An 11,109-nucleotide genomic window follows, 5' to 3' on the forward strand; every position below is an offset into this window, starting at 1 on the left:
CAATAAACAGAGGGGGTTTTCTACAAAATTGCCACGACGGACGGCAGAAGCGCTCCGCGCTTTATTATTAGGGGAGACTAGCAAAAGGGCCCGTGCGTTGCAACGGAAGAAAAAAAACACCATTTTTTATGACGATGACCACGTTATGTTCATATCTCATCGCATGATTTCGAAAATTTGTTCACAAATGCAAGAAAATATTTTTTTATTTTAATTTTATTCACAATTCACAAGTTGAAACAATGTTCATATTTTTTTAAAAATATCATGGTTGTCAAAAAACATGGTAACTCAAAGATTTATTCTGAATTTTAAGAAACATTTTTTAAAATATACTATAATATTCCGATCCACCCCGACAATTTATTCTTCAAAATTCACCCTGGTATATAATCGGAAAGACTCATAAGCATTACTGTTAAACTACATACATTCGATCATTCATGAACATTTTTACAAATTTGGGAACCTTTTTAAAATCAAGAACATGTTTTACTATTTATAAACATTATTTAAAAATTCCAAACAATATTTGATATTACGAACTATTTTCAAGTATTTTCTTGCGAATTGGCGAATAATTCACTTTTTGAATTATGAAACATTTTTTTAATTGCATTAAAGAAATTGCTCAAAATGATGGACTTTTTTTTATTCACGTATGTTTTCTCAAAAATTACGATTTTTTTAATATACAAACATTTTTACAGAAATCCGAACAATTTTTGAATTCGCAAACATTTTATGTTTTATCAGAAATTTATGTATATATAATTTTTTGAATTTCAAAAGTTTTTTTGATTTAATTTAATTAGAAAAAGTAAAAGGGAAGAGATAAATAATAACTAAAAAAAAAACTGGCCCCCGCCCATGGGCTGGCGAAATGGGCGTTCTGTTTCTTCTTCAGCTGGCAGAGCATAGTATAGCTGGTCCCTATGCTTGGGCCGGCCCATGCAACGATTTCGTGTAAAATGTTTTTTATAACTTATAGGTGGCATTGGTGAGTAATTTTAAAGGCAATTTTAATAACGTACCACAGAAGCAATAGGTGTTTTATTAATAGGTTAATTAATTAATGAATTTAGAAAAACACCCTTATATTAATTAACTAAACAAAAGGATATTACATCATATGCCATGCAGGGCAGGACCGAGTTAATAATTGACTCGTCCGACCTACAACTAAAATTAAAGTTAGAAATCTAAAATATTCCTGGCATTCTAAAATATGGTTTCCACGAAGTTTTCATTGAATATTATTTTCCGTATGACATTTTCCAAATTTTTGACCAAATTAATAGAAAAAACTATCAACATCTACAACTATGCTCAAATATATTTTGGGTGAATGTAATGTAATTACCTGATAACACTTTTGACGCGATGCTCCAAGTTATCTTAACATCATGTAACCCCGCAAAAAAAAATCTTAATATCGTGTAAGGAAAATTGAGACCCTCAAAGCTAAAGAAACTTCCATTTTGAAATCTAGATAGAATGGTTAGCGGCAAAGCAGCAACAACGTACATGATATCACAGACACAATAACCAATAGTTTTGAAATCATTTATGCCCCTTTCGGAACATGGCAGTTTCCTCTGAAACTTGTGAAAATATTCATGTGAAAACCACCAATCATGTGAATCAACGTCAGTCAGGAGCTAGCAGTGCAAATCGTTACACCTCTACAGAGTCAGCACATCCATACCCATGGTAGCCCTTCTTTCATCAGGTAAAACTAGTTGCGAACTCAGACATCAATTCTGCAGAGACATGAACACTACTATGAAAGGATGAGACAAATCTAAGCCCTGACGTGCTCACGGATGAATTGCTCGACTGCTGAAACATTGCCGGTGAGACCAGCACCTTCAGCAACTGTCACCTTGTTCTGGCATTGACTGAAGTTAAATGCCTCTCCAGGGACACCAAGCTCGATTTCATCAGTGATGTCGGCAGATGATATCGCATTCCTCGATTCCCGAAGCTTGTTCCTGCAAAATGAAATAATCATCATTGAGCGTTGTAAAAACTTAGGATCGCTTTACCTGGTGTGTCCAAATAGTTGGGGCATCCTCCCACTTATTCCATCCGTTCCTAAATATAAGTCTTTCTAGAGATTTCACTATATAGTACATACGGATGTATATAGATATACTTTTGAGTGTAGATTCACTCATTCTACTCTGTATGTAGTCTGTAGTGGAATCTCTACAAAGACTTGCATTTAGAAACGAAGGGAGTAGATGATTTAAGTTTATGAGTTTATAGAATGGCCTCAGTTATTTCAGGATCAGTTCATTACGAATAGAACATACAACAATATAAGTATGTGAACATTATTTTTCTAGCATAATGCAAAAAATATGTTATTGTAGATTCCAACCCAAGCTAATGCATTTATTATTCTATAAATTTCTAACTATGCAAATATGTTATGTGAAAAATAAATCATACACTTCTTTTTCCAGCTGCTTCTTGATGAACTCCTTCGAGTGAGCAGTAACTTTGTCTGTTTTATTGCAGAATATAAGAACAGGAACCCTTTTCTTCACCACAGTAGCCTTTGCCAAAATGTCATACAAGTACCTGTGATACAAGGTAACTGTAAGAATATTATCAAGTTACTACCTGCACCAGATCATACTATTTTTACATGTTTGAAGATGAACTAAGCTCCTAAGCACCCTCTTAGTTTTGATTCATTCTGTGATGGGTCAACAGGAGTAGAAACAATAAATTTTCCGAGAACAGATATAAAGTCAGCAAAATTACTCTGCAGCAGCTTGCATGCTAGACAAGAAATCCTGAGCATCAACAACAAAAACAACTCCAGCTGCCCGAGGCAGGAACTCATCCAGCTTGGGTTTCAGCCTTGCATGACCAGGAACATCAACAACATTGACAGGTTTTACTTTGCCTTTCTGCAGAGTGAACAAAAGCAAAGTCAAGTAACTAATATTGCAGCCAGAAAATGAATATTTCTGTATAAAGAATAGTAGCCTTTGATTTATATTTATATCAAGATGTATCAAAGATTTATCTCCAAGAAAATAGCCTAACCCTTTCCATCTCTGAATATAGCACAAACGTGTCATTGTTAGGATCCATCGATGTCACAGTTCCTTGATGAGATGATCCATCACGAAGCTAGCAGGAAGAGAAAGGCCAAATTAGCACCTAAAAAAAGATGGTACAGACCACCATTGAATTGCTTCAAGGATAATATAAGTAAAAAAACAAATGGAGAAAAGTAAATAAAAATAAAATGTCTCTGTTAATCAAAACAATTCCATGCAGGCATGCGATACAAAAATTCGAGTATAAGAGTTCAGACAGTAAAATCAAGGCAACTAAGCAAGAGAAACAACAGATAAGTCATACGACGATAGCAATCAGAATAGAAGTTAAGCAAGGGCAGATTGCAAACAAATATCGTAGCCTAATCCCTCCCTAAAACTTGGCAATGAAGAGAGACAGAAAAACTGGCGATGAAATTAGCAAACCTAGATATGCAAGGTCGTTACTCTGGCCACATTCTATGGTTTTGAGTCAATCCACTAGAATGTGAGTAACTGTAATACCAAAGGGGGAGAGGGACTTGCCATAGTAGATAATTACCTGGTAGAAAAGAATAGTTTTACCACTTCCACTTAGGCCAGATAGCACAATGGTGTTTGATTTTGATGATTTCAGACAAGAAGCTGTTAAGAAAAATCAGACATACACTGCTCATCAATTGCTGCACATATATAGGACCAGTGTAATTATAATCACAAAAGCAGAAATATTACTAAGTACAGCGATACAACAATGTATTTCAAATCTTGAGATGCACCATGACATAAACTAAGGTAATAAGTTAAAATGTTGCATTCTGAGAACAAATTATCTCTAGATTAACACAACACATATTATCATGTTACTATCACTCTGCCTGAAGAATTGGTATTTGAGAACTCATAATTTCCAGCATCTTCAAGTACTAAGATTTTACAGCATGCACTTGCAAATATTAAATACTGATAAAATCAACAGAACTTCACCATTAACTTGCCACACCTTATGGCCCACTGCAAAGCATAAAGTGTAAACCAGATGACAGTTCAACGTCTCTGCTTCCGTTCTAAGTCAAACAGTATAAGAAAGAAGTAAGGATGTGTACAAATCCAAACTTACCAATGCATCACAGCATGTACAGACAGGATACTACATCCATACTGTAGATTGTATTTTTCATCCTGTAATTAAACAGGAAACTGTGACCTGCTGCCCCTTTCAAGCTAAATTACAGAAACTATGCACCAGCTCTCAGTTTGACCCAAGGCATGAATTCAATTACGATCTAATCATATTTGAATGTGGTGAAATTACACTACAGCTAACGACACGACTGCTCGTCCACAGCTAGTTTGTGTCACTCAAAAAACTAGAGCTACACATGGAGTGGACAAATTCAAACAAGCCCGATGCCTTCAGGCAAAGCGGAACTGCTTCCGCGACAGCTCTTAAGTTGCCAAATTATCACATCCATCTGCCTAGTTTTACAGGGACCGCGGTCCGCGCATATTCCTGAGCTTAGGGCAGCGCGAACAGTCAGTGGCAAGGACACACTGCGAGAAGAAGCTTAGGCTCGGCAAATCACCTGCAAGCAGCACCAGAATTGTGACGGCTATCACGGCGACGGCGACGTAAATCTGCTCCGGGGGCTGCTGGCGGATCCAGCGCTCGGCCTGGCCCGCCCACGCCTCGGCCTGGCGAACCCACTCATCCATCGCCGTGACCGGCGCGTGGAGGGCGAGGGGAGCGAGCGGCGGTGGCGCCGGGGGCTCTAGCCTCTAGGAGCGCCGGGACGCGGAGAATCACGATAGGACAGTGGGACAGCGGAGGAGATGGAGGCGAAGAAGGGGGACTCGTCTGGAAGCAGATCACGATGCGGTGCGTGGGCAGGAAGGACGACGCACGGGAGTCTTGTTGGGTCGTCACGTGGAGGAGATCTCGGAAAAGCGGGCCCATTGAGAGAGGTCGTTCGGCCCACATTTGATGGGCCGACTATACAGCATGGACCGATCAACAAAAACCATCCCGTGGTTTCTGCCTTATGTCTGGATCCGATCACCGGCCGAACTTTGAATGGTTGATAGTCTCAGTCCATCAGATATAAATTCCGATGTTCACATTATTCTTAAATTTATTTTAGGATTTTTGATCATAAACATTTAGTGAAAGGAAATGTCTTCGCCGATGAAAATTAATTAAAAGGATTTTGTACGACGACTTCGTATAATTTATACTACTACTTTTCAAAAAAAAAAGTGTGTACGGTGACTTCCCAATTTTAGAAAATATTATGTAAATTTATACTATTATGTCTCGGAAAGATGGGATGGAATCTGGCTCAAGAAAAATAGTAGTACAAAATCATATGCCTTCCAAGTTTAATCTGATGCCACTTGGTATGGGAAATTTGGATTGACGCACGGCCAAAACCATGCCGTTTGGATGGCAGGAAGCTCGTGTGCTGACTTGATCCAGTCATTCTCTAGAGGAGTGAACATATATAGTAGCCTCCAGCTGCTTATAGTACTATCATTCTCAAATGACGCGTTTGATTATCTGTATTGTTTTTTGTTCTACTAGTAAAATGCCCTACGCTACGGATCAAATAAAATTAGGTGGATTTAAGCTATAGTCAGAAATTCATATGTTCTTATAGATGATAGCAGATGTACGAAGACATGATGGAAGCAATGTTATATGGTTGTTGTGTACATATCACACGTGATCAAACATAGGGTTTACAATTAATAAACCTTTTAATCCAAGCCAAACATTTTCAGTCTTCACCTCGCGAGGAGATTTTTTGTGTAGTTGTTCTCCCTACTCACCTTTCTCACTTCTCATTGTATCATGTATCGAGGGGACAGAGCATGCATCGCTTGTGGCAATTTGTGATGACTATTAACTTCATCTTTCGACTGTAGTCCAATGAGTTAATCCTATCCTGACCACCCATGCTTGACATATGTCATCTCTAGCAAGTGAGCATTATATGATGCAACATGCCGACCATGACCAAAAGATAATGACGACATCCAAAATAAATTGACGATGTAACATTCCAAACCCTTTACAAGATTTGACAAAAAAGGATCATATGAAATATTACATAATAGTATCTTAAGATAGCAATCAAGACAATATAATAACATACAGAAGAGGATTTATAGCACCGGGCCGCTCCACTCCGTATATGAACATTAAGTACAGAAAATGCATGGAAAATTGAAAAAAAAACTGGGATTTTGCAATATCAAACTTGGGTGTCCTATCTACTTTCGTGTGATATCGTGAAAAAATACCATGAAACTATCTATGACAAAGAAAGACAAAAAAATTCCTTTGTATGGAAAAACTGTTTGGATGGATATTAGTTTGGATTGTATTTCCACCAATTTTTTCACGAACTTCACATGGGAGTAAATTGGGCACCCAGGTTTGTTATCCCCAAAATTACACAGTGTTCTAAAAAACTGGTATATTTTAAATTTAAATTTCATACAGGGGTGTGAAGCACCCAGAAGCTCCTGAGTACTTCCCAATAACACACATAATATAGCTTGAGCACACACTTATATATATGGTTTCATGACAAAGAAGAATGAAGCGGAAGTGGTTAACTAAATGGTTTTCTAAATATGCAGAATAAAAAATAATGAATCTGGAAATATTAAGACAATTGGAAGAAAACTGAGCCCTTAGAGGGTCCGTTTTATATTTAGATAAAAGGAAAAAAAATACTTGCAATACATTTTGTACCGAGCAAAGAAACAAAATGTACGGTAAAAGATGCTTCGAAATCATGTGTATATAGAATGGAAGAGCGCACAAGTGCATACATACACAAAATTAGTATTGGACCTCTTGTAACTCCCAGTCGTATCCAACAGAGACAATCCTAAATAACTTACAACTATGCAATTGTGGCGTTTTTCAACACCAAGACAAAACTTGGCTCCACCCAAACGAACAAGAATCCTATGAAAGACTTATTTCAGCAACAACCACTTCTAGTCTTCTAGATCAGTAGTCTTCACTAAAGCGTGCTTCAGGACATTTCTCTGTATAGGCATATATTGAGAGAAAATAGTGTGATTTCCTTGAAACAAACTATAACAGAATAATAGATGCAATGGCCTCACCTTGCTCGTCAGCGATCCCTCTCCGAAGCTGCCTTCTATATCCAGAAATCTGCAGGAAATATCAAAATGAAAAACAGATGTTATAAGGAGATTATCTCGTGAAAAATGCACCTAATCGACGGGAAGAAAACTTACAAAGATCCATCTCACACATACTTGCTTGTCTTCTATTGGCATCTTGGCACCAGAGCCGTCAGGAATGAGTAGCTCACCACTGTCACAAATGCTCTGCGGCCTACGCTTTACATAGTCAGGGCACATCAAAGGGGGCATTCCTTATTTTTCCACAACAAGCAAGCTCCATGTCACACCATTAATTTCAGTCAACAAAGGTTATGAGCAACTTAAGTGCAAAAGCAACTACTCCATAGTCGATAAAGAACTCCAGAAGGGCGTCCGAGGAGAACCCCTCCAGTTTTATAGATCCTTGATATTGTAGAGAACAATTTCAGTGGCAGGATTCCACAATTTATAGGCCATCTTAAGAGATTGGAGGAACTCTATTTGAACAATAATATCATGTATGGGGATCTGCCATCAACTCTAAAAACTGCACAAATTTCATAATCATCAACCTCAACTGCAGCAATTTCAGCGACAACTCACCAAGGTCAATTTTTCCAACCTACCTAATCTACCGTCTTTAGATCTTATGCGGAACAACTTCGATGGCACAATTCCATAAAGTATATACACTTGCAGAAATCTAATTGCACTGCGACTATCTCCCAATATGTTCCATGGCTAGTTAGCAAAAGAGATCGGCTATCTGTAGCCCCTATCATTCCTGTCACTTTACAATAACAATCTTACAAACATAACAGATGCACTTCAGATTCTTGAAATCTCCAAGAACCTCACCACCCTTCTTATTGGGCGCAACTTTAGGCATGAGACCATGCCAGAGGATGACACCATAGGCAGTTTTGAAAATATCAGGTTTCTTGGTATAAGTGATTGCCCATTATTCGGGAAAATACCTTTCTGGATATCAAAGCTAGCAAATTTAGAGATCCTAATACAAAAAGGGCATCCCGTTGGAGGTTCAGAACCAGAGACAACACAAAAGGGAATAATAACACCAACAGAGAAAACAAAGTACTCCAGTTCACCTCGAAGGCGAAGCTGAAGGTCGGCCGCGGCTTCAGGCGGACATGCGCGTCCGGCGCGACTACGGGCGGACCTCGCCGTGGGAGGGAGAAGTGTCACTCCACGCCGACCTGTGTCGTCCGAGCCCCGTCGTGGCGCCCCTCGCCCCTCCGCCGACCTATCCCCGCGGTCCCCCGCCGAGATCCGCGCCGGAGAGCCCCTGCTGCTGCCGCCATGCCTCCTCGTGCGCGCGTGGGCCCCTGCTGCCGCTGCCATGCCTCCTCGCCACGGCCTGGCCGTGCCCTCCCCAAGGCCTAGCTCGCCCTGGCCATCGTCGGCTCGTCGCAGCTCCAGTACCCGGAAACCACAGGGGGTTTTATATAAAAGTGAAACGTTTTCCTCACTAAAGAAAGGACTGCGGGTTTATTAACTGAAAACGGAGGGGGCTTTTTGCAAAAATGCAATGACGGACGACACAAACCGTATTTGCTTTATTATTAGGGAGAGATTGCATGCTTAATCCAGTTAGGCCCAGTTGAGCATATGCAAGCAAAAAAAATCAACATTTGTATGTTGATTGGTTGGCTGCATTACATGAAGGTCGAGCTCAGTGCATATTGTTTGGTTGCATGTATTTGTGTTTCGGGTGTGAGCAGATGTAAAGCACAGCTGTTTGATTGTGGGCAAGCAGTTGATCTGTTCACCCCTTTTAAATGTGATGGATTTACCACTCATTTATGAACACATAGCGCACGCAACACACACAACACACAGAGATCATCAACACCAAAATCAAAGTAAGAACAAAGCAAGTACTACTAGGCATACGTTTTAAAATAGCACGACATCCCATGCCCATTCTCGACCCCACGATGCTGCTCTCTGGGTAAAATCTGAATAAGTTCACAGCAAAAGAATGATCGGTCTTCAGTTCAAACCTACAATACTTAAGTTCGGAGCACCGGACCATGCAGATGTTACCATGAGCGACGTCGCCGACACAACTGTGCTTGGAGAAACAAGCTATATACCATGAGCTTTGTCGCCGACACAGCTGTGCTTGGAGCACCGGACCATGCAGATGTTAGAGTTGTTGGCGTTGAAAACCTAAGACTACAAGGTTGCCTGGAATGATCTTGTATCGGGAGCAAAAGTACTCCCAGCAGTGCCTCAACACCATGTGCCCTTGAAGTACTACACCTGGATGCAGAACTCGCACCACTTGTTAGCGGAGAGGCTGGCGATGCGAGGAGGCCCGATGACTAGCCATTGCTTCATCACCGACCTGAATTTAGGCGGGATGATGAGCATGGCGATGTCCTCCTGGCCCCTGATTTGCACGTAGAACCTGATAGATTCCCATGCACCCTCCTCGTGGCCCGTCATCAGCCTCCTGCCAACGCCGAGGGGCATCCTTATGTACCCCATCCTGCCAATAAGAACCACCATCTTCAGCCTTCCTGGAGATGAGGTCCCCCGCCCCTTCTGTGTCGATGATGACCTTCGCACCATCGTCGGCTTTGTCCCACTCCGCCTTCATGATTTTATTAGCAAAATGAACATCGGGTAGCACAACTTACAATGATCACAGTAGTGCAGAAGCCTAGCTATGGCATCGTAAAAATGGTCTTGCTGGCATGGACATCCGACACCATTAATATGGCATCATTGTTAAAAAATATTGTTGGGAAAATCTATTTAGAAGTGTGCGCACCGTCGTGTTTCCATGCGGCGGGTGCACAGCGCCATCCATTCTATCCATATATGAGGGTCTGAGTTGATTTTACTCAGATTTCACGTGAATCCCTTTCCTCCTTGTAGCACTCATGTGGGGATTTATCAGCTAGGTGAGGTCAGCAGGAAGTAGCTAGGTACTGTAGATTTTTTAAACTAAAACTATTGTACCATGTAGGTGTGTGTGACCAGCCGCTGCCATGCTTCTCTCCTTACTAGTACTCACCGCCTTTTATATTTTATCATGTTGCTATAGTACATAATTAGGTATAGCATCCCTACTACAATAGTTATTGAATAGTAATGCGATTATTTTTTTGTCTCTTAGTTCATAAAATATCTAGAAATTTGCATTATTGATATAATCTGATCAAGACCAAGATGCTTTTTTTAGTCTTTTCACCCTTGGAAAAAACTATAAAAAGACACATACTCGTTACTTATTACTGTGTATTCCTGTGTGGTGGTGCGGAACATACACTTGGCATGCTTTATGAAAATAACATGGTAATTTGGTAAAAGTAAATCGACAATCAACTAGACAAGTGACGACAAAACATCCTCGCAACCATGGTTCAACAATCTTTATGAAATAAGGGGACACTCTGTAGGATTAAATGGCAAGTGCAACAAAATAATGTGGTAACTAGTTTTTATAACCAATGACAATTTTTATGAAATAATCGGACACTCTATAGAACTAAATGACAAGCGCAAGAAAATAATACGGTAACTAGTTTTTACGAATGACAATCATTATGAGATAATTAGACACTGTAGAATTAAATGGTAAGCGCAACAAAATAATATGGTAATTGGTTTTTAAAGCAGTGAAAATCTTTATAAAATAACCGAACAGTCTGTAGAATTAAATGAAAAAGCACAACAAAATAATGAGGCAAGTAGTTTTTATAACCAGTGATAATCTTTAGAAAATAACTGGCCACTAGGTCGAATTAAATGACAAGCGCAGAATAATAATGCGGCAACTAGCTTTTACAATCAATGACAATCATTATGAAATAACTGGCTATTAAGTATAGTTAAATGGCAAGCGCGGAAAAATAATGCGGCAACTAGCTTT

The 11,109-nt window shown here is 39.7% G+C and overlaps 1 protein-coding gene across 1 annotated transcript; it reads right to left on the reverse strand.

The window, feature by feature from the left end:
- Positions 1-1,552: 1,552 nt before the first annotated feature.
- Positions 1,553-4,964, reverse strand: LOC123410260 (signal recognition particle receptor subunit beta-like). The gene is made up of 6 exons (XM_045103170.1): positions 4,646-4,964; positions 3,622-3,704; positions 3,064-3,150; positions 2,776-2,924; positions 2,458-2,589; positions 1,553-1,994 (listed from the first exon to the last, which is right to left on the reverse strand). Exons 1-6 carry the CDS (start codon positions 4,773-4,775, stop codon positions 1,805-1,807), a joined length of 771 nt encoding a protein of 256 aa, XP_044959105.1. The 5' UTR covers positions 4,776-4,964; the 3' UTR covers positions 1,553-1,804.
- Positions 4,965-11,109: the final 6,145 nt, after the last annotated feature.

This window comes from Hordeum vulgare, chromosome 7H (genome assembly GCF_904849725.1).
Source record: "Hordeum vulgare subsp. vulgare chromosome 7H, MorexV3_pseudomolecules_assembly, whole genome shotgun sequence".
Taxonomy (NCBI): domain Eukaryota; kingdom Viridiplantae; phylum Streptophyta; class Magnoliopsida; order Poales; family Poaceae; genus Hordeum; species Hordeum vulgare.